The 21,483-nt window shown below is 35.9% G+C and overlaps 1 protein-coding gene across 2 annotated transcripts in view; it reads right to left on the reverse strand.

The window, feature by feature from the left end:
- Positions 1-405: 405 nt before the first annotated feature.
- LOC110102528 (KH domain-containing protein SPIN1-like) overlaps positions 406-21,483 on the reverse strand; it is a 36,509-nt gene continuing 15,431 nt past the window's right edge. The window contains exons 4-7 of one of the 2 annotated variants that reach the window (XM_020830897.2): positions 19,339-19,458; positions 19,150-19,266; positions 8,847-8,990; positions 406-983 (exon numbers count right to left, since the gene is read on the reverse strand). In XM_020830897.2, the coding sequence (XP_020686556.1) occupies positions 837-983; positions 8,847-8,990; positions 19,150-19,266; positions 19,339-19,458 (528 nt within the window). In that variant the 3' untranslated portion in view covers positions 406-836. The remainder of the gene's footprint in view (positions 984-8,846; positions 8,991-19,149; positions 19,267-19,338; positions 19,459-21,483) is intronic. The other variant, XM_020830902.2, reaches the window with a different exon arrangement.

Consider the following 21,483-nt stretch of genomic DNA (forward strand, 5'->3'; position numbering starts at 1 on the left):
AGAGAAGAAATAACTCATCCTTAAGTTTTTTTTTTTTTTCAATTAGCCCCATAAAATAGGAGCTTTTAAACAACAAGTGATCATTACATTCCTTAGCTCCATAGTATAAGGCACATATCATATTAATATTTAGCTTTCTAGTATAACAAATAAAATTTTATATTAAAAAATTATTTTAAGAAGCAGTAATAAAGCCGTCCCAAACAAAGCCTAAGTCTTTGTTTGAGATGGTTTTCTTATTACTTCGTAAAACTACTTTCTAGTATAAAAAATAAAATTTTTATATCCAAAATTATTTTAAGAAATAGTAAAAAAGCTGATTCAAATGAAACCAAAATCTTAACCTGATACAAACAGAGATTCAGAACGTCATTATTCATACAGAAGTCCACAAAATAACAAACAGACAAAACCCAAATCTATTACAAATAACCTTCAGTAATATTTTACCAATCTTGGCAAAGTAAACAAGTGATTATTAACTAGCACTTTTATTACTATATTGTAGCATTTCCTAGTAAAGAAGTTTCAGAAAATAGTAAAACACTCTTAGCACATTCTCAATAAGGGTCAATAATCAAAAACGAATTAAATAATGTCCTCAGTTTACAATAAAATCACAGCCTCACATCATTCAAAAACGCAAGTAATGGCAAACATAGTTACAACACAGCCTGCTATGCCTTCACGCTACCTGAGCAAACTAACCATAGCTAATTTCACTGATGCATTTCTTTCATTTAAGGATTAGCCAATAATAGAAGTTATCTTAAGCCAGGATGAGATCAGCTTATAAGCAATTAGAGAATTGCAATTTGCGAAGCTAAAATGACTCACTAACGTCCAGTTTTTGGCCTTTTCATTCCGCTGGTATTGAATGGAGATAAACTGCCACTGGGAAGAGGACTATCTTCTCTTAATCCTGAATTCAGCATGGCGAGCTCTCGAAGCTGCTGCCTCTTATAGAAATCCTGTGATTCATCCTATGGATGGAAATAATAGTTTAGTTTCCATAAACTAAAATAAAAAGATATGCTAAAAGCTAAAGTATGCTTGCAAGCAAAAAGAATTAATTATTACATCCTGATTTAAGATAGGCGTTCAATATTTACGGTTATTTCCTTAAAAAATATTTTGAGAATTTTATTATTTTTCAGCTGTCCTAAATTTTATTTTATGATGAAGGGACAGGGGGTAAGGTTGTTCTTATGTTTATATAAAAAAAATTAAGACCGTAATTTCTCCACAATCATATCTTAATGGAATTTATAGCAATAACAATCAATTGGGTGAACTGTTGTGCAAACAATCGTAACGAAAACAAAATCACACAACACACACAATAAACACAACAATTTATGTGGTTTGGTGAAGATGCCTATGTCCATGGGGAGAGGATGATGATTGCACTAAATTGTACAACAATAAGAAATTATAATGAGCTCTCTCTTCTTCTCATCTCTCACATTCAACAGTAGCCCACAGAGCTCTATTTATAGATTTGAGTCAAAATAAATCAGGAAAAAATTTCCTAATCAAATCCCTAATTAATGCAATAATTGGATCTCCTAATTAATGCATCAATCAAATCAACTAAATTAAGGAAATAATATATTCCTTAATCAATTACAATAAAGAGCCATTAAAAGCTTTCCAAATAAAAGCTTATTTCAATTTGGAAATAATTCCAAATCAACAATCTTCACCTCATCTTTCACTTCAGAAAGTGGAATATGATAAATCAGGCTCCAATATCAGAATAACTGCACCTAGAAGGTTGCCTATGTACCCCCCTCCTAAGGGGATCAAGCTGAGCATAGTTCTTCAAACAAGTGAATAATCAATCATGAGTCCAGAGCTACTGCCTTGATGTATGCATCTCCAAGTATGTATCAAGTAAACCTTTCAGATAGGATATTTTTCACAGCTTGCCAAAGGCTCATTGGATCATGTATGAACCTGCTCATAACGCCAATGCTTGTGCAATATCTGGATTGAGCTGCTCCAAAATCAGACCATCATGTGCTACAAGTGTCAAGTAAACACGGGTCAAGAGATTCTTAACCACTGGGGAGAATACCTCATTATAAACAATCACTTCTCGTTGCGTAGAGCCTTTTGCCACCAACCTAACCTTATATTGCACATCAACTCCATGAGATCCTTCTTTGCACGCATCCATTTGCACCCAATAGATTTTCTTCCCGGAGGAAGCTTCACCAACCTCCAAGTAACATCATGCTGTAGAGACTCTATCTCTTCATTCATAGCTCTCTTCCAAAAATCATCATCAAGACTGTCTATCGCTTCCTTATAGTGTCAAGGAAATTCAGCCTCCGTGGTTGAAAGTGCAAATGTAATGTGATCCCTCAACCAAGTTGGTTTTGGGATATTCTGGCTCATATACCTATTCTTTATAATAGATTCCTGAGCAGGAATCTTATCATCAACATCATCTTCTACCTCCTGATTTGTAGTTGAATCAGGTACCTTGGTAGAAATGATCTGCTCTGTGGAGTACATGAAGTTGCATTAAACTCCAACTTCTGTAGCGCATCTGTGGTCCTAGTAGAACTCTCCACCTGCTTAGAGTCCTGAAGCTTCAACATACTAGCCTCATCGAAAGTAACATCCCTACTGATGGCAATCTTCTTCCCTACTGGATCATAGAGTTTAAAGCCCTTAACTCCACGCTTGAAGCCAATAAAGATTGCCTTTTTGCCCTCAATTCAAATTTATCATTCAGAATATGATAATAAGCTAGACACTCAAACACTCTCAAGTGCTCATAATCTCTAGCAGGATGCTCTGACCACATCTCCTTTGGAGTCTTCTTCCCAATAGCTGCAGAAGGCAGACGGTTTACCAAGTGACAGACATAGTCTATTGTTTCAGCCCAATAGACTTTATCCAACCTAGCATTAGATAACATACACCAAATTCTGATTCACTCTCTCTGCCACCCCGTTCTGCTGCAGTTCCTCTCTAACAAGGAAATGATGCTCTATCCCAAATCTTTGGCACTCCTGCAAGAATGCATCCGAAGTATATTCTCCCCCATTGTCTGATCTGATACACCAAATCCTTTTGGCAGTCTAAGTCTCAATCCACTTCTTACAAATTTTAAAAATCTCCAGTACCTCGCTCTTGCATCTCATAATGTACACCCAAATATATATGGAGTAATCATCAACAAAAGAGACAAAGTATCGTCGCCTGCCGAATGATGCTGTCTTCGTCAGGCCCCCAACATTTGGGTGAAAATACTCCAGGATATCCTTTGTACTGTGGATGACAGTACCAAAGGATATATGCATCTTCTTGCCAAACACACAATGTTCACAACGATCGAGCTTTCAGGTGTTTGCTCCTTTAATCAATCATTGCTTCACCAAAGCCATAAGAGAAGCCTCTCCAACATGAGCTAGTTGCATATGCCACAATGTAGTGGCGTAAGAAGAATCATCAACAACAACAACCAATCCAATCAATATTCTTCCCTGAAGATAATAAAGATTGTGATGATGATCTTCTTTCAGATAAACAAGTACTCCATGATATATCTTTAGAACTCCTGCCTCAATGACTACCTTGTAGCCTTTGGTCTCTAAGCCCCAACAGACCACAAATTCTTCATAATATCTGAAACATGTCTCACATCAATCAACTCTCTCAAAGTACTATCATACATTCTGATGAAGATGCTCTCTACACTAATTGTACGACATGTTTGATCATTTCCCATTATCACAGCACCATTATCAAGTTCCTTGTAGGTATAGAACTACTCTATGCTGGGACAAATATGATAGGTAGCACCAATATCCAGAATCTAGTATAAATCATCTGGATACAAACTCTGAGAGACTATAGATAGTGATACATCTGAATCTTCGTTACGCTCTTCCACATTAAAATTTACCTCCGTGGAAACTATCTTTTCCTTCTCCTTCAGTTTTGAACAATTTTTCTTCCAATGACCAATCTCCAAGCATAAAGCACACTGATTCTTCCCAAGACTCCGTCCACTAGACTTGCCCCACTTGCCGTTGCCGCCCCTTTTATTCTTTTGTTTCTCAGATCTTCCTTGTTGGAGTGTGAGAGCCTCAACTGAATCTATCTTTGCAGACTCCTTGTCTTGATGCCGAAACTCGTGATTCAACAATGCAATAGTCACATCACCATAGTTTAAGACCTCCTTCCCATGAATGTCCGTCATAGTGAATTTTTTGTACACATCCAAGAGCGAATTCGACAAAAGGAACGCCTTGTCTTCATCTCCAATCTCTTCATCCAGATTCAAAAGATGTGTCAATAGCTTTGTGAAGTCATTCAAATGCTTAATTGTAATCCCATGTCTCATATAAAACTTGTAGAGCCGCCATTTCATATGGAGATGATTTTCCATGCTCTTCGTCAGATACTTGTTCTCCAAAGTCTTCCATAGCTTCACAACAGAAGTCTCTATCATCGCCTCATACTTGATCTCCTAAGATAAGCAATTTCTGATCAAGCCAGAAGCACTTTGGTTCATCTTCAACCGATCTCTCTTTGACATCTCTTTAGGATGTTCATCTCCATCCAGAACATTCTCTAGATTTAAAGAGCATAACACATTTATCACCTCACATCACCACATGCTAAAATTCTCTTTGTCGTCAAATTTCCTCATAGAAATTTTGACGGGATGTGTAACTACCTGATAAATCAACGCATTCTTGATCGTTGAGGTGGATGTATCCGTGGCTCCACCAGATCTCATAACCTACACCAAATTGCAGCCTTCTCACGATGCCGAAATTGCACCAATCCGGCTTACTTTTCCACTTCCAGCAACAAACGAACAAAACCTTCGTTTCAAACGAATGATAGACCTTTGTAGAACTCTGCATTCTGCAAGTCGTCGTTGGAAATCCCACCGAAATCTGGCTCTGATATCAATTGTTGTGCAAACAATCATATTGTGTTATGCTCTTTAAATCTAGAGAATGTTCTGGATGGAGATGAACATCCTAAAGAGATGTCAAAGAGAGATCGGTTGAAGATGAACCAAAGTGCTTCTGGCTTGATCAGAAATTGCTTATCTTAGGAGATCAAGTATGAGGCGATGATAGAGACTTCTGTTGTGAAGCTATGGAAGACTTTGGAGAACAAGTATCTGACGAAGAGCATGGAAAATCATCTCCATATGAAATGGCGGCTCTACAAATTTATATGAGACATGGGATTACAATTAAGCATTTGAATGACTTCACAAAGCTATTGACACATCTTTTGAATCTGGATGAAGAGATTGGAGATGAAGACAAGGCGTTCCTTTTGTCGAATTCGCTCTTGGATGTGTACAAAAAATTCACTATGACGGACATTCATGGGAAGGAGGTCTTAAACTATGGTGATGTGACTATTGCATTGTTGAATCACGAGTTTCGGCATCAAGACAAGGAGTCTGCAAAGATAGATTCAGTTGAGGCTCTCACACTCCAACAAGGAAGATCTGAGAAACAAAAGAATAAAAGGGGCGGCAACGGCAAGTGGGGCAAGTCTAGTGGACGGAGTCTTGGGAAGAATCAGTGTGCTTTATGCTTGGAGATTGGTCATTGGAAGAAAAAGCATTCATGTAGAGGTTTCCAAAGATGAATAAAAGAGGATGTCTACTGCTGATTGGGTAAACAACTGTGTAAAGTTTTCCTGATTGCATGCCCAGAGACCCTTTTCAGAACGGATTCATAAAATGTTACAAAAGTTGCATTCACGCCAAGAAATATGAGAATTGCATTAAAAAAGAATACTGCTCTATTTCCAAATGAAATTTGATACTGCATATATACTACATCACTGTGCATGTGACATTTAACTTGACTTCTTATATTTATTCCAATCTGTGTATATCTTTTCAAATCAGCTTAGCCATCAATTGAGATTACATATTCTTAATTTGTCTTAGTTAATGTAGGGGGAAAAATTCTGTATATAAAAATAAATATAACTGATTATTAACTAGACAATTACTCCATTGGTCCATTCCGTTGAGAAACTACAGATAATCATAAAACAACTTATTTTAACTATTCAACTTTCCATTCCGTCGCTAGACTGATTACAGATAAATATAAGTTTGATTGATCAATGCTCTAAAATATTTATTAAGATATATTTTAAAGTTATTTTGATATATGAAAAATATTATGACTATTTGGCTAATAAACAAAAGACACAACCAGAAAATTTCTATAAGACATATTTTGACCTACAACAGTCAAATAATATTTCAAGAGTCATTATAAATCCAATTTACAAACTGTCTTCTCCATCTCATAGATGATGTAGTGTTTTAATTATAAGAAAATTTTCCTAATTTTATGGACAGTGTAGATATAAAAAACAAGGAGCTTTTTAGTAATTTGCAATTTTCAAAAAATTAGCACATGTCAGTACAAGTGAATTTTTAAGGATCGTTAGGTATCTGTTTTGAAGATTGATTTCATCAGAGCTTTCTATACATGCTTAGTTAATTTATAAATATTTTTTCATAATTTTTGGATCCCAAAATTTGAAGATATAAAATTATTTATATGAACTTTATATTTAAAATTAAACAATTGGAATAATTACTATTTTACCCTTAATATATTTTATTATAAAAATATTATTCCATTTTACATAACTTATCAAATGCCATTTAATTTGTTTTCTCAAACCAAGGAGAAGTTGGGAAATAGGGGAGAAAAGAGAGCTTTGTTTTGAAGTCGTAGAGCCATTTTTGTTGGTCGATCCAATTGGAGAAATTGCTCGTCTCAACGTAGACTATCATTACCTTACCTCTAATTTCACTGATTTTATTTATTTATTGTTTTTTTAATTTTAATTTAGTTAGAACTTACAAAACCTGCGATATCATAATTTTTTGCAAATTTTTACCGTGTAACATTTAATATATTATAGTTTTAATAATTCTGCACATACTGACGTGATTATATTAAATTTTTATCGAGTATTTTTGTATTTTGAAGGAAATTCCGTAATTTGAAAATTTTAGATAAATAATTATGAAAACCTCATAATACGGGTGTATGACATGCATACTTGCTATAATTAATATGTTGTAATTATATACATGTGAAAATGAGTATATTGATTTTTCTAATGAATATCACTAGTCATGATTCATATGTACATTTTAAATGCACTAGATTGATGCAATGAACTAAATATTGAGCATAATATTACATGTTTACTATGTTATATATACTGTGAAATTATGTAAGGATAGCTATGAATACTATAATTAATATGGGCTGGCCATTAAAATGATATTCCTTTATACGGAGGGTGGGCCGAAGGATTTTCCTTAAAATAAAGGTTTGTGGATAATCATGGATGTTAGCCTATAACCGATTGATTGATTTCACCAGCGGGTAAAAAGTGACAACTCTTTATTGATTCATTGAAAGACATCTGTTAAAGAAAATAATTAATATAAATAATTAAAAGATGTGATTGACAAATAATGATGGATTGATATGATAGATGAAATGATGAAAACATCGCTTTAAAGCTAGATGTACAACCCTGTTTTTCATAATTGTATATATATTTGCATTTACATGATGTATATAATCATAGAAGCATTGAGACTAATATAGTATGGCAACATATATATGATAAATATATTGTTAGACATTGATAGTTGTGCATATATAATGCATTAATAAATATATTGATATAAATAATTTATGTTTCTTTCACTGCAGCACATGTTATTGATTTATAGACTTTTTACCGATTTTCTTATAGATTAATAAACATCTCTTGCTTAGTGAGATACTCTTATTTTACTGATCATATTAGTTTTTACTATTGATTAATATTGATTGCATAGATCGTCTATCATTCATATTGATAACTTAATGATTGATATTGAATGGAATTGGAGCAAGCATATTTGATTCTTTTGCATTGCATTTAATACAGTGATAAGATTTTGGTAACCTGCTGGGCTCTATATGCTCGTTATACAATTTTTATTGATTTCAGATTTGGGTAGAGGTCAGAACTCTCTGGAGTGAGGCTGATCAATGTTTTCAGGTTTTCTTTTATTTATGTATTTTATTCTATTCTTTTGTAGTTAAGAGCTTTAAAAAGAATATATTAATATTGTTGAAAACCCCAGATTATTGTAAATTATATTTTGAAGGAATGAATATAAAAATATTTTGATATATATGATTTATAGTTGCTTTCATTAGATTTATTTAAAATTATGAATATTTAATGACTCTGGCAAATTAATTAAGATATAAAAATAAATAATTCTTTCAAATTTAGATCTTGGAGACTTATAGAAAATGCCTTCTCTTTTTTTATAAAAAGTATTATGGTAAGCACTCTTTTAAGGCATTTGCTTTTAGGGCATGTATGTTGTATAAATTGAGTGTTGGCAATAAAAAAGTTAATGATGCCTAAGTTGAGCAAAGAAAAAAAGGATAATATTAAGATGTGTGTGGCAAAAACATAAAAGATAGATTAGCAGTTATATATTAGAAGGATGATGAGAGTAGCATATATTAAAAATAAGATCGTGAAAAATAGATTTGAATTATTGGATATGTACATGAAAGAATCGAAAAGACATCTATAAGACTAGTATATAAAATTTATTCGAATGATTATAAAAAAAATACACAAAAAGTAACATTGGTAGATGTTGTGAAAAATATTTGCGCATGATAGACTTAATATCACATAAAACTTTCAACCCTTTTGAATTATACAGCAGAACCACGCATAAGGAAAACAAAAAACAGGTTAAAGGATTGTGCGAGTAAACTCTGAGAAATACATACCACAGGCTTTAGTAGCTCTTCAAGAATTTCTTGTGCATGTCTCAACCTCGCATCAATAATATTAGCAGGCAACTCAGCCTCAACAAGGATATGTAGCGGTTCACTTAAATGTTCATAACCTGGTCGGCCCCTAAGTTTTTCTTCCTTCATAGTGGGAATAATAAAGCAAAATGTTAAAACCTTATCCATACAGTAAATATAGTAGCACTGACTAAAACAAGTACAGATTTTCAGTTGACTCACAATTCCAATCAACCAAAAAAATTACCCATTAGCATAAATCAGATGTCATAATTTGATCTGAAAATGTACCCAGTAATGTAGAAAAACCCACAGAAATGAGAGAGATCGCACAATTTGGATGTGTTTAGAATTCAAATGAGGAAGCAACTAAGAAAAAGAAAAAAAAAAAAAAAACTTAAAGAAGAGAACAATCTTAATAAAGCATTGCATTAATGTGGCAAAGGAAAGATGAGAATAAACCACTTCCAAATTAGAAAACTGAAAAAGAATATCATTTCAAGCATCACTGAGTCATGGACTACTTAAAGGTTTTCACACAATGGACTACTTAAAGGTTTTCACACAATGGACTAATGTTGCAAAGGAAAGATGAAAATAAAGCACCTCCGACTTTAAGTAGCTTGAATAAGAACTATACTACAAGATGAAAATGTGTCATGACTAGTTTCAAACGTCACACTGAGCTAGACCACTTTAAGGTTTTCAAACAAAAGAAAGATGAAGGAAAGTTTGCCCTTCCTCTACCTACTGCAAGAAAGTTCTACAAGAAATCAAGCTGCTTTTCACTCCCCATACCAATATTTTATAAGAAAATCAAATATTTTGCAGAATCACACCTTTCAGATCAACATCAAAATTGATGATATGAAAAATTGATGTGAATCCACTTGTATTAGATTAGTAGTATATGTGGGCTAATTAATAGGATAATTAGCCTAATATAGTAATTTTAAGCCTATAAAAATCCCAATTCAAAAGTACGAGAGCATTATAGAAATGAATGAATGTGATATGGTTGTGGACCCCACCTCATGACAAGAGCCAAAAGGCTCTTGTTTTGTGAGTCCCAGCATCTCATTTCAGACTTATAGGATGAGAAAGTTTAAGGGGAGATCATTGGACTATTGGAGAAAATCTTAGGTTCATTTATGGTGGGAAAAGTTTAAGCGGAGATTATTGGAGGAAATGTTAGGTTAATTTATGATGGAATTAGGGCTGGTTTTAAGGGGGAAAGTTTGTATGTGGAAGAGATTATGTAAAGAATTATCTGAAGTAATTTTTCTTAAGGTGATTTTGGGTTCCTAATTGCTGCTAGGAAATTGGGGGAGAGCCGATTCACCTCTCGAACAGTGAATCAATTGTATCTTGTGTTTCTTTGATTGAAGATTGTTATTTTAACTTTATTAGTATTGTTCGTGCATACCATTGTTGTTTTCTTTTGATTTTGGTGGCTATTTTTGCTGTTTAGTGATGATTTCGCTCTAGTGGATATTTTGGGTGCTAATTTGATCTCCAAAACATATCAAATTGGTATCAGAGCCAGGTTTATGGGATTGATGGCTAGGAGAAGAGTTGAGGTGTCGGAAGAAAAGTTGGAGGAGTAGGGAAGCTATGAACATATGTGGGATCATTCAATGAGCATTTTTCAGCGATGGAAGGAAGATTTGAGAATCCAGATGAGATGATAAAGTGGATGTTGGAGTTTCAAACTAAAGAGACTCCATCAGAAGCAAGGGGGAATTGGGGAAATGCCATGCCAAGGGGAGACATGTGAAAATTTTAGGAGAAAATGAGGGAATACCCCACCTTGAGCCTCTATTGAGAAGAGAGATAGATAGGGAATATGGAGGTAGATGGAATGGGAAGAAGAGAACAGGCGGGCTGAATTTGAAGGAAGAGGGGTATGAAAGGAGAAAGGGGGAGAGGGAACCGTGGAGAGATCCCAATGCTCACTTCATACAAGGCATATGGGGCGGAAGGTGAAATTGGGGCAGAGGAGATCCGAAGGTAAGGAAGCTAAAAATGCCGATGTTTAAAGGCAAGGATGCGTATGGATTGATCTATAGAGTAGAGAGATATTTTACGGTGAATGGGTTGACGGAAGGGGAGAGATTTATGCGGCGGCTCTATGTCTCGAAGGGAAGGCACTAGCATGGCACCAATTGAGGGAGAGTGGTACCCTATTTATTCATGGGAGGAGTTCAAGGATTGTTTATTGGAGCGCTTTCGAACCAAGTAGGAGGACTATTATGAGCAGTTCTTTGCTTTGAAACAGGTGGGAATGGTAATGCAGTACCGGGAGATATTTGAGCTTCTGTCGGGATGTTTAGGGAAACTACCGGAGACAGTGTTAGAGAGCAATTTCATGAAAGAACTCAAACCAAAGCTGAGAGTCGTGCGAATGGAAAGACCCCATGACCTAGGAGAGGCTATAGAGTTAGCCCAGTTGATAGAGTACAAGAACTCACTTTAGAGGAGAAGCAAAGGGGATAGTTTTGTAGGTTTTTACCGCACGACGACCACCTTCCTTGTACTTAGGGTGCCAACTGTATCGGGTCAAAGAGAGGCTCAAAAGGAGAAAGGTTTGGGAGCACGTCCGGGAGAGACCTTTAAACAAATGACTAATGCGGAACTGCAGGACAAACGAGCTAAGGGGCTATGTTTTAAATGTGGAGACAAGTTTACATCGGGCCTTAGGTGTAAAAATCGCACCTTTTAGGTCCTTTTTGTTTGTGACAAGGAGGAGATGGGCAGTGTAGAGGCAGAAGGAGAAGTGGTAGAGGAAGAGGAGCCCTTACACTTGGAGGTGGCGGAGGTTTCATTTAATTCTGTAGTGGGATGCACCCCAACACACACAATGAAGATGAGGGGATAGATATGAGGGAAAGTAGTGGCGATTTTGGTGGATAGTGGGACTACCCACAATTTCATATCAAATTAGGTGGTTGACAAGCTGGGGCTAATGCTAATAGACAGGGATGTTTTTGGGTGATGATGGGCATAGGGAAGGTGGAGAAGAGATGGGAATCTATCAGAGATTGGTGGTGGAGTTGCAGGGGATTCACACCATGGAGGATTTTCTTCCACTGGAGTTGGGAAGTATGGATCTAATCTTGGGTATGAAGTGACTACAAACTTTGGGAGAGATCAAGGTGGACTGGAAGGCCTTAGCTATGGAGATCCAAGTGGAGGGGAGAAATGTGGTGATTAAGGGAGACTCTAGTTTATCCAAAGCAATAGTTTCCTTAAAAACCATGGTGCGTGCCAAAGAGGGTGACAGATTGGGATTCTTGGTGGAGCTCCAAAGCTTGGAGGGAGGAGATGCCCAGGAGATAGAGGATATTCTAGAAGTAGTTCAACCGCTTCTATAGCAGTTCAGTGAAGTATTCCAACCACCCCAAGGATTGCCTCCTCCATGGGAGCACGAGCATGCTATTATTCTGAAGGAAGGAGTCACTCCCATTAGTGTTCGACCATATCGCTCGCTACCCACAGGTCTAGAAGGATGAGATTGAGAGGCTAGTTTGGGGGATGCTTGAAGCTGAGATCATCAAGTCCAGTGTGAGCCCTTTTTCTATTCCTGTGTTGGTGAAGAAGAAGGATGATAGTTGAAGATTTTGTATATATAGATTTTGTGCCTTGAACAAGGATATTATGCCAAACAAGTTTCTCATATTGGTCATTGATGAATTGCTAGATGAATTGCATGGTTCGGTGGTGTTCTCAAAGATCGATTTGAAGTCTGGGCATCAGTAGATCATAATGAGAAAAGAAGACACCCACAAGACGACTTTCAGAACTCATGAGGGAAACTGTGAGTTCTTCGTGATGCCTTTTGGCTTCTCTAATGCCCATGCCACTTTTAAGTCACTCATGAATAGGGTGTTCAAGCCTTATCTTCGGAGGTTTGCTCTGGTATTCTTTGATGACATCCTTATCTATAACAATTCAGAGGACGAGCACTTAGAGCACTTGGGGATGGTGTTGAAAACTTTGAAGGAGCACCAACTATATGTCAACTTGAAGAAGAGCTCTTTTGCGCAGCAAAGGGTAGAGTACTTGGGACATATAGAGTCTCAAGCCAGACTACCAACAGATCCAACCAAGATAGAGGCAATGGTAGAGTAACCAGTTCCTAGAAACTTGAAGGGGTTATGGGGGTTCTTGGGACTCACAGGATATTACAGGAAGTTTGTGAATGCATACAACTCTAAATCTTGGTCGTTGATAGAGCAGCTGAAGAAAGCCATGAATAGTGTTCCTGTATTAGCACTATTAGATTTTAACCAACAGTTTTTACGGTAGAGATTGATGCATCAGGCTATGGGTTTGGAGAGTTCTAATGCAAGGGCAAAGGCTTATAGCTTATTTCGACCAAGTGTTGACTACTAAGGCTAGACTAAAATCAATATATGAAAGGGAACTGATGGAGATTGTGTTAGCAATTCAGAAGTGACGACCTTACCTGTTGGGGCAGCACTTCATAGATCAGGATCGATTAGAGGATTTTGAAGTTCTTGCTGGAGCAGATGATGGTGGCAGAGGAGCATCAACGGAGGCTTTCCAAGTTGTTGGGGTATAAATTTAAGATCCAATACAAGCCCGGGTTGGAAAATAAAGTCACAGATGCTCTCTCCAGACATAGTGAAGATCCCCAAGTTATGGCTCTATCGGTCCCCATGGTGGTGGATTGGGAGATCTTGAAGCAAGAGATCAAGAAGGAATGCAGGATGAAGAGTTGAGTAAAATCATAGGAGATTTACTGCAGAACAAGGATAGTCATCCTAGTTATTCCGTGGTGGGTCACAAGTTATTATACCAAGGACGGCTTGTGCTATCAAGGACATCACATACCCCTCACTTGTTGCAGGAGTTTCAAGGCACATCTATTGGGGCATATTCGAGAATCCAAAAGGCATATCGTCAATTAGTAGCAAACTGTATTGGGTGGGCATGCAAAAGGATGTGAAGAAGATGGTGGCCAGTTGAGATGTATGTCAGAGACACAAATACCAGGCCATAGCTCCGGATGGTCTTTTACAGCCTTTAGCATTACTCAAGAAAGTGTGGGAAGAGGTGACTATGGACTTCATTGAGGGATTTCCTAAGTCAGAAAGATTCACCATGATTCTAGTGGTGGTGGACAGATTGAGCAAATACGTTCATTTCATTCCCCTATGCCACCCATACACTGTGGTGTCAGTAGCAACTGCTTTCATTAGAGAGTTGGTCCATATGCATAGCATACCTGAGTCCATAGTGTATGATCAAGACAAGGTCTTTTTGCGCCATTTTTGGAGGGAGCTATTCAATATACATGAGACTATCCTGAAACGGAGTACCGCTTACTACCCTCTGACAAATGGCCAAACATAGGTAGTAAATCGCAGTGTGGAGGCTTATCTTTGTTGCTTTATCTTGAGTACCCCAAAGTTGTGGGCCAAATAACTAGCCTGGGCAGAGTATTGATATAACACTTCATATCATACAACAGCCCAGACAACACCATTTAAAATCCTATATGGTAGAGATCCCCATCATTTGCTACATTATGGGCATGACAACACACAATATCGTCAGTGGAGCAGTACTTGGGAAAAAGGGATTGGATATTGGCAGAATTGAAGAGACACTACTGCAAGCACAACAAATGTAGAGCAAACATATAGACACAGGAGGGATGTGTAGTTTGAGATTGGAGACAGAGTTTATCTGAAGATTCGATCTTACAGACAGAGGACTCTAGCAAGATGGAGTAATGAGAAGATTTCCCCTTGATACTTTGGGCCATGTGAGATCGTGGAGCGCATTGGTGTGGTCACCTATCGCCTACTGTTTCCACCAATTTCATCCACTCATTCAATATTTCATGTGTAGCAGCTAAGATGAGCCATTGGAAACCATACACCTCACCCATACTGCCGGCTACACTGACAGAAGATATGGATGTTATATTAGAAATACTAGAGGTGCAAGGGGAGTGCGAAGGAGACAAGGGGATCAAGAAAGTGTTGATCAAGTGGAAGAATTTACCAGAATATGAAGCGACATGGGAAGCCTACAACATTATCCAGAGGCAATTTCCTTATTTCCATATTAAGGACAAGGTGACTATTCGGGAGGGGAGTATTGATACTGTTGTGGATCCCACCTCATTACAAGAGTCAAAAGGCTCTTGTTTTGTGGGTCCTATCACCTCATTTCAGACCTATAGGAGGAAAAAGTTTAAGGGGAGATCGTTGGAGGAAATGTGAGGTGCATTTATGGTGAGAAAAGTTTAAGGGGAGATCATTGGAGGAAATGTGAGGTGCATTATGGTGGGATTAGAGCTGATTTTAAGAGGGAAAGTTTGTATGTGGGAGGGATTACGTGAAGAATTTTCTGAAACAATTTTTCTTAGGTGATTTATGGTTCCTAGTTGCTACTAGGAAATTGGGGGAGAGCTGATTCATATCTCGAACAGTGAATCAATTGTATCTTGTGTTTTTTTTTTATTGAAGATTGTTCTTTCAGCTTTATTAGTGTTATTCTTGCATACCATTTTTGTTTTCTCTTCATTTTAGTGGTTATTTTTTGTTGTTTGGTGTTGATTTCGCTCTAGTGGTCATTTTGGGTGCTGATTTGATCTCCAAAACAAATCTGAATGTTCCCCTTCTTGTACTCCTTAAGTAATTTATTATCAGTGGCTCCTTTGAACGCAAAAACTGCAAGACAGTCAAAATTTGTCTAATGAAAAATAATGACTTTGATTGTTATCTTTGTAGTATAAAAAATTTTTCTTGCAACATAAAATACTTCTAGTTTTTTGGCAAAATTTCATGCTAATTTGAACGCTTAGCCTGCACTTACAATATAATTTTCTGTTAGGAGCTCTCCATGCAATTTTTTCTAATGTAACAAGTATATAAAATAGCGTAACTAAATTATATTAAGTGGACAAGATAAGAAATATTAGATTGCCTTGGGCAGATCATAATGTTAATTAAGGAGCCTATTTTTGTCTCTTAGATGAATACCAATAAATTATTTTGATGGATGAACTTTAAATTTTATTGATGTTGTAAGTCCAGAACCATGAATATGTTGATAAATTAGCGCATTATCTTGTACTACTTTCAAGCATACAGTCTATCTGATTTGGTGCAATTTAAGTGCAATAGAAGAGAAGCAATGGGTTGTAGATGTGAAGCTTGTCACATCTAAGGTTTCTAATCTATGGAGGAGAATTTGGAGAAAACACTTGCTGGTGATTAAACATAGAGAGAGCAGCATGAGAAATCTGACTTTGGGCCGAGAGCTGAGCAAAGAATAACAAATAAAAAGAGAGGGAGAGAGGTAGAGAGACATTGAGGGAAGATAAAAGAAGAGAAAGTTTATCTGGTTCTTTCGTTTGTGGCTATGGTTAATTTTCTCAGACCTAATGCAAACATGGTAGTGTTGATGCAAGAATGATGGTGCTACAAAAAATCCAGTAGCAGTGAACAGCAAATACTTCTCAAGATTCTTTGATTTCTTCCCCTTCATGTTATTGGTTGTTCTTTATTATTCTACCAAAACATGAAGGGCTATGTGAGAAATTTTTTCATACCCTTCTCTACTTAGAGTAGAATATTCTCCTGGAAGTTGTGGATGTAGTTGACTTAATTTCACCAAAAACACAAATATTTTGTCTTCTATCAGAATAGTTTTGATTTTTTTTTTTCATCCTCTCATATTTGCTCTCACATCTACCTTATTTTCTAATAAAGTTCTAAGGGAAATAATGATGAGGTGAATAGGGATAACTACTCAAGGTTCTTCAAATTAGTCTCCCTCAAATCTTTTACTTTACAAATTGTAGCTGTATTATTCTCCCAAAATATAAATGATTAAAATTTTTTATGCACCCTTCTCTATTCTAGTGGATTATTTTCTCAATGTAATTGAGTTCATTGCTATACTAGAATATTCTTTTTTTTTTCTTTGTATAGTCGTGGATGCATTTGAGTCATTCTTGTCGAACCACATAATTGTTTTCTTCCATTTAAATTTTCTACATTTTTTTGTTGTTCTCACTTTTGCTATAACGACTATTTTTTCCTAGCGTATAAAGAGTTGATTGGTTGATATTCCCTCATCAGAAAAATCCTGTCCAAAAAAACTTGAAGTTCCTCAAAGTTTAATTTTAACTCCAGTAGATCCATTGATCATATTTCAAGTCATTATGAATATGTATGCAAGAGCTATTACTTGTGTTCAAACACAAGGTGGTTTGACCAAGCATTCTCCTATTTCAGTTGGATTACATCAAGGATCAACCTTAAGCCCATATCTTCTTTCTTAGTCATGGATGTTCTCACTAAACATTTGCAAGAAGCTTTACCCTGTTGTATGCTTTTTGTTGATGATATTCTTCTGGTTGATAAGATTAGAGAGGGAGTTGAAGGTAAACTTGAATTATGGAGGTCAACCTTAGAGTTTAAAGATTTTCGTTTGAGTAGATCTAAAACTGAATATATGGAGTATAATTTTAGTAGTAATAGATCTAGGTGGTTTGACCAAACATTTTCCTATTTCAGTTGGATTACATCGAGGATCAACCCTAAGCCCATATCTTAATGCTTTAGTCATGGATGTTCTCATTAAACATTTGCAAGAGGTTGTACCCTGGTGTATGCTTTTTGCTAATGATATTCTTCTTGCTGATAAGATTAGAGAGAGTTGAAGGTAAACTTGAATTATGGAGGTCAACCTTAGAGTTCAAAGATTTTCGTTTGAGTAGATCTAAACCGAATATATGGAGTATAATTTTAGTAGTAATAGATCTAGGGGGGATTGTGACTTTGGGTGATCAAGTCATTAATAAGAGTACACGTTTTAGATATCTTGGGTCTATTGTAGAGTGGTGGTGAAATAGGGGAATTTTATTAGTATAATACAAGTTGAATGGTTGGATTAGAGGAATGTGATATGCCTTGAATGTGAAAATAATGATAGAACAACAGAAAACAATAGAAATTCTAATAATGATGGCTGATTTTAGATTAGAACTTCAATACGAAAATAATATACAAATGATCTAAGATTAGAGAGGTAGATCTGCTCTTTCAATCAACCTAGATGGCATAAGTACTCCAAGAAAAGAAACTACAACAAAACACAATCAAGATATAATCTAAAAATAAATATGATTAGCCAAAAATAGACTTCCCAAATTCCTTCCTAAACCAGACCTTTTCCTTAATTGATTCCCTCCTCAATTTTAATTTGATTTGGATATCTTTCTTGAATAAATTCCCCCCAATTATAATTAAAACCTTCCTAAATATCTCTCCCTCTATTTCTCTTTCTTACGTATTGATTTAGATCTTTCCCGGACCCCACAAGGTGGGGCGAACCCCCATGCGGTTCTCTTGAACCTAGCGGGTGACTCCCACTCGTAGAAGGCTCGCACGTAACAGAATGCATCAGGCTTGTTGTGTGATAAAAAAGTCTCCCTCAAACTTAAGGAAAAATTCTATAAGATGGTGGTGAGACTTGCAGTGATTTATGGTGCAGAATGTTGGCCGTTAAAAGAGAAGCATAATATTAAGTGTTGCAGAGATGAGGATGCTTAGGTGGATGAGTGGCTTTACACTTAGAGATAGAACATGAAACAAGCAAATCCGTGAGAAGGTTCTCCAATGGAAGATAAGATTAGAGAGAGTCGCCTTAGATGGTTTGGTCACATAAATCGACAACCTTCCAATGACCCGATTAGGAGAGTAGATGTATTAAATTTGACTTATGTTAAGAAAGGTAGAGGTATACCTCAAAGACTTGGTTAAAAAATATTAGAAATAATCTGTCTTTATTAGATTTAAATGAGAACTTGATTCAAAACAATAGTAAAAAAAGGATTTATATAGCCAACCCCGCGTAGTGGGATAAAAGGCTTGATGTTGTTGTTATTGTAGATCCATTGATCATATTCACTATCTTTTACAGAAACATAGATTATGTAAGGAATTTAAAATGACAATTCAATGCAATGCTTTGCAAGTTTTACAAAAATGAACATTCTTTAGTCTTGAATGTACTTTAATGACAGTGCAAAACCTTAAGGTGTCTTCCCCATTACCAATAAATTACACATATTAGCATCTAATAAATCAACATAAATGAATATAACTTCCAGATTTAAAAGATTTATATGTGAGGAAATTTGCAACACATGTTTATTTATAATCATACTGTCGCATAAACCTCCTAATACTACTGGAGCATACATTATCGGAGAAATGAAAACTACAAATTTTACCTTTTCAGGATCTTTTATTGAACCTTTTCCTCTAATATAAACACGACAGCCTGTTGATACTTCAACACGTTTCAGAGAATTGCCTCTGGGCCCGAGAAGGCGTCCGACAAAATTGAACTACAGCCATATAAAAGTCAACAGCAAACCGAAACTAAGAAAATAATAGCATCAATCAAGAAAGAAACCTACATTGGGATAGCTATCCACTGGAACATCTAAACGTAAGATCTTCTTAACAAAATATGAACTAGGGGAAGGAGGTGCTCCCTGCCAATCCATTGACATTCCTTGGGGAAAACCCCATCTCTGCTGAATCAAAATATTCAGAAAATGAAGGAGCTGATTAGTTTTCTTAATAGCAAAAAAAAAAAAATCAAAATATAAGTCAGTTATCAAAGGGGAAGAAAAATAATATAGGAACCTGGATGAATTACCAAGAAATAATTTCAAATGTGAATAGCACAGGGAATCAGTTTAATCTTAAATAAGATGCCTGAAGATAGCAAAAAGTAAGGACAACCAGGCATTTATTTAACATCGACAAAACCCTGGAAAATAGTTTTAGAAGGAACGGGTGCATATCATGGAGTAAGTTATATAAGTTTCTAGATTTTGCCAAATGTATGAAAAATGTTAATATCAGATTGAAAGCAATTACTCATCACGTAGCATCTAAGTAATTAATCTAGGCACATGATAAGCATAAGGTAATTCATGATGGCTTAGGGTGTAGAGTTTTCTAATATAAATCTAGGTGAGTTGCACAAAATCATGCATAACAAGGTAAAATTCACAATTAAAACTTCAATTTAAACAAGTATTCACCACTTTAGATGAAAAAAAAGTAAAAACCATGCAAATAATATTTTAATGGTTGTTAATAGAAATGTAGCATAGAAATTTAGGATCACTAAAGAATCACACATTTGATTAGCAACTCATAATGCAATTTAAAAAAAAAAAAACATCAAATTTGTAAGTAATCAATCATACAAGCAAACTATTCACTAATTATAGGTTAGAAAATAGGCAAAGAAAAAAATACATCAAATAACAACCTATGCCTCATACGGTACAAGCACATAACTTCCCTCAAGAATAGATTGTCACTGATTGCATCACATCCAACCAAAACTCAAGCGAAAAAGAAGAGATGCAATTGAAGTACAATATCAATGGAGTTGTTTTTTATATGCCTTAGGAATCCCTAATTACAATCACAAATCCCCTGAATTTACAAGATTGGAAGATAAGATCGGCAAGCTCATCCTGAAGAATAATAAAATTCCTACAAGTACAATCAAAGTCAGGAAGAAAATCCTAAAACCACAGAGTTACAAACATAAGCAACAACTATAGAACCCAAAATTACAAATCACAGCTAGGAACAATTGTGATTCACATGAGGTTAGCTGGGAAATAGAGCTACAAATCAAGGAACAATACTTGAATCAGAAGTCATGACTGGGATCAGAATCGCATATAAACTATTAATAAAGATGGAAGTCTTGTAATTGTTATAGTTGGATATCAATCTATTTGACTTAGAAAAATTCAATTTTGAAGAATTGTTCAATTGATATTTGCCATGTACATTGGGGCATAATTGTTACAATTTGAAAAATACCATTAAAAAAAAAATCTAGCCAGTGTCAATTAAAATAAACCAATGTTTTGTTGTGTTTGCTTATTTAACGAGAGACAGAAGGCGAAGCGGGATAAAACAAAATGAGTAAATGATAGGGAGAGTCCGAGAGAAAGGGACAAAAGAGAAGGAGATTGTGCACAAGTGACTGAGAGAAGGAGAGAGCAGGCGAGGCTAAGTAGACTTCGAGGGAGAAGGAAACCAAGAGAGTGGGCGTGGGCATATTTAGTCGAACAAGCACGAGGGAAAATATGAGAGAAGAAGCAAGCGATCAAGTGAGATTTCGGGCATGCAAAAGGCTGAGACAAAAAGGCCAAATGATCAAACCAAGGACCTGGACATAAGCAAGTGTTGACCAGGTTAATTTTATGAAACTCTAAAGAGCACAGTGTTAAGTTGGGGATTCTTATTTTGAATGAACTTAATTAAGATTTTTATTAAAAGAAAGTTGCAAGCTTTTGATTTTTTCTTTAAGGAAATGGTTGATCGGGTTGAAATGAGGAGAAGAGAACGATTGGGGAAAATGTTTTCCGATGACTACTTCGGCTCAAGAAGAAGAACAGGAAGATGAAAGTTCGGTTGAAGGGTCACGAGCGCGAGAAAGAGAGAGACAAGAGAGTTGGTGGCTGCAAGAGAGAATTAACTTTAATTACAACTTCCTTTGTTGTCTATCTTCTTCTAGTTTATTT

The sequence above is a fragment of the Dendrobium catenatum genome, unplaced genomic scaffold (genome assembly GCF_001605985.2).
Source record: "Dendrobium catenatum unplaced genomic scaffold, ASM160598v2 fragScaff_scaffold_1117, whole genome shotgun sequence".
Lineage (NCBI taxonomy): Eukaryota > Viridiplantae > Streptophyta > Magnoliopsida > Asparagales > Orchidaceae > Dendrobium > Dendrobium catenatum.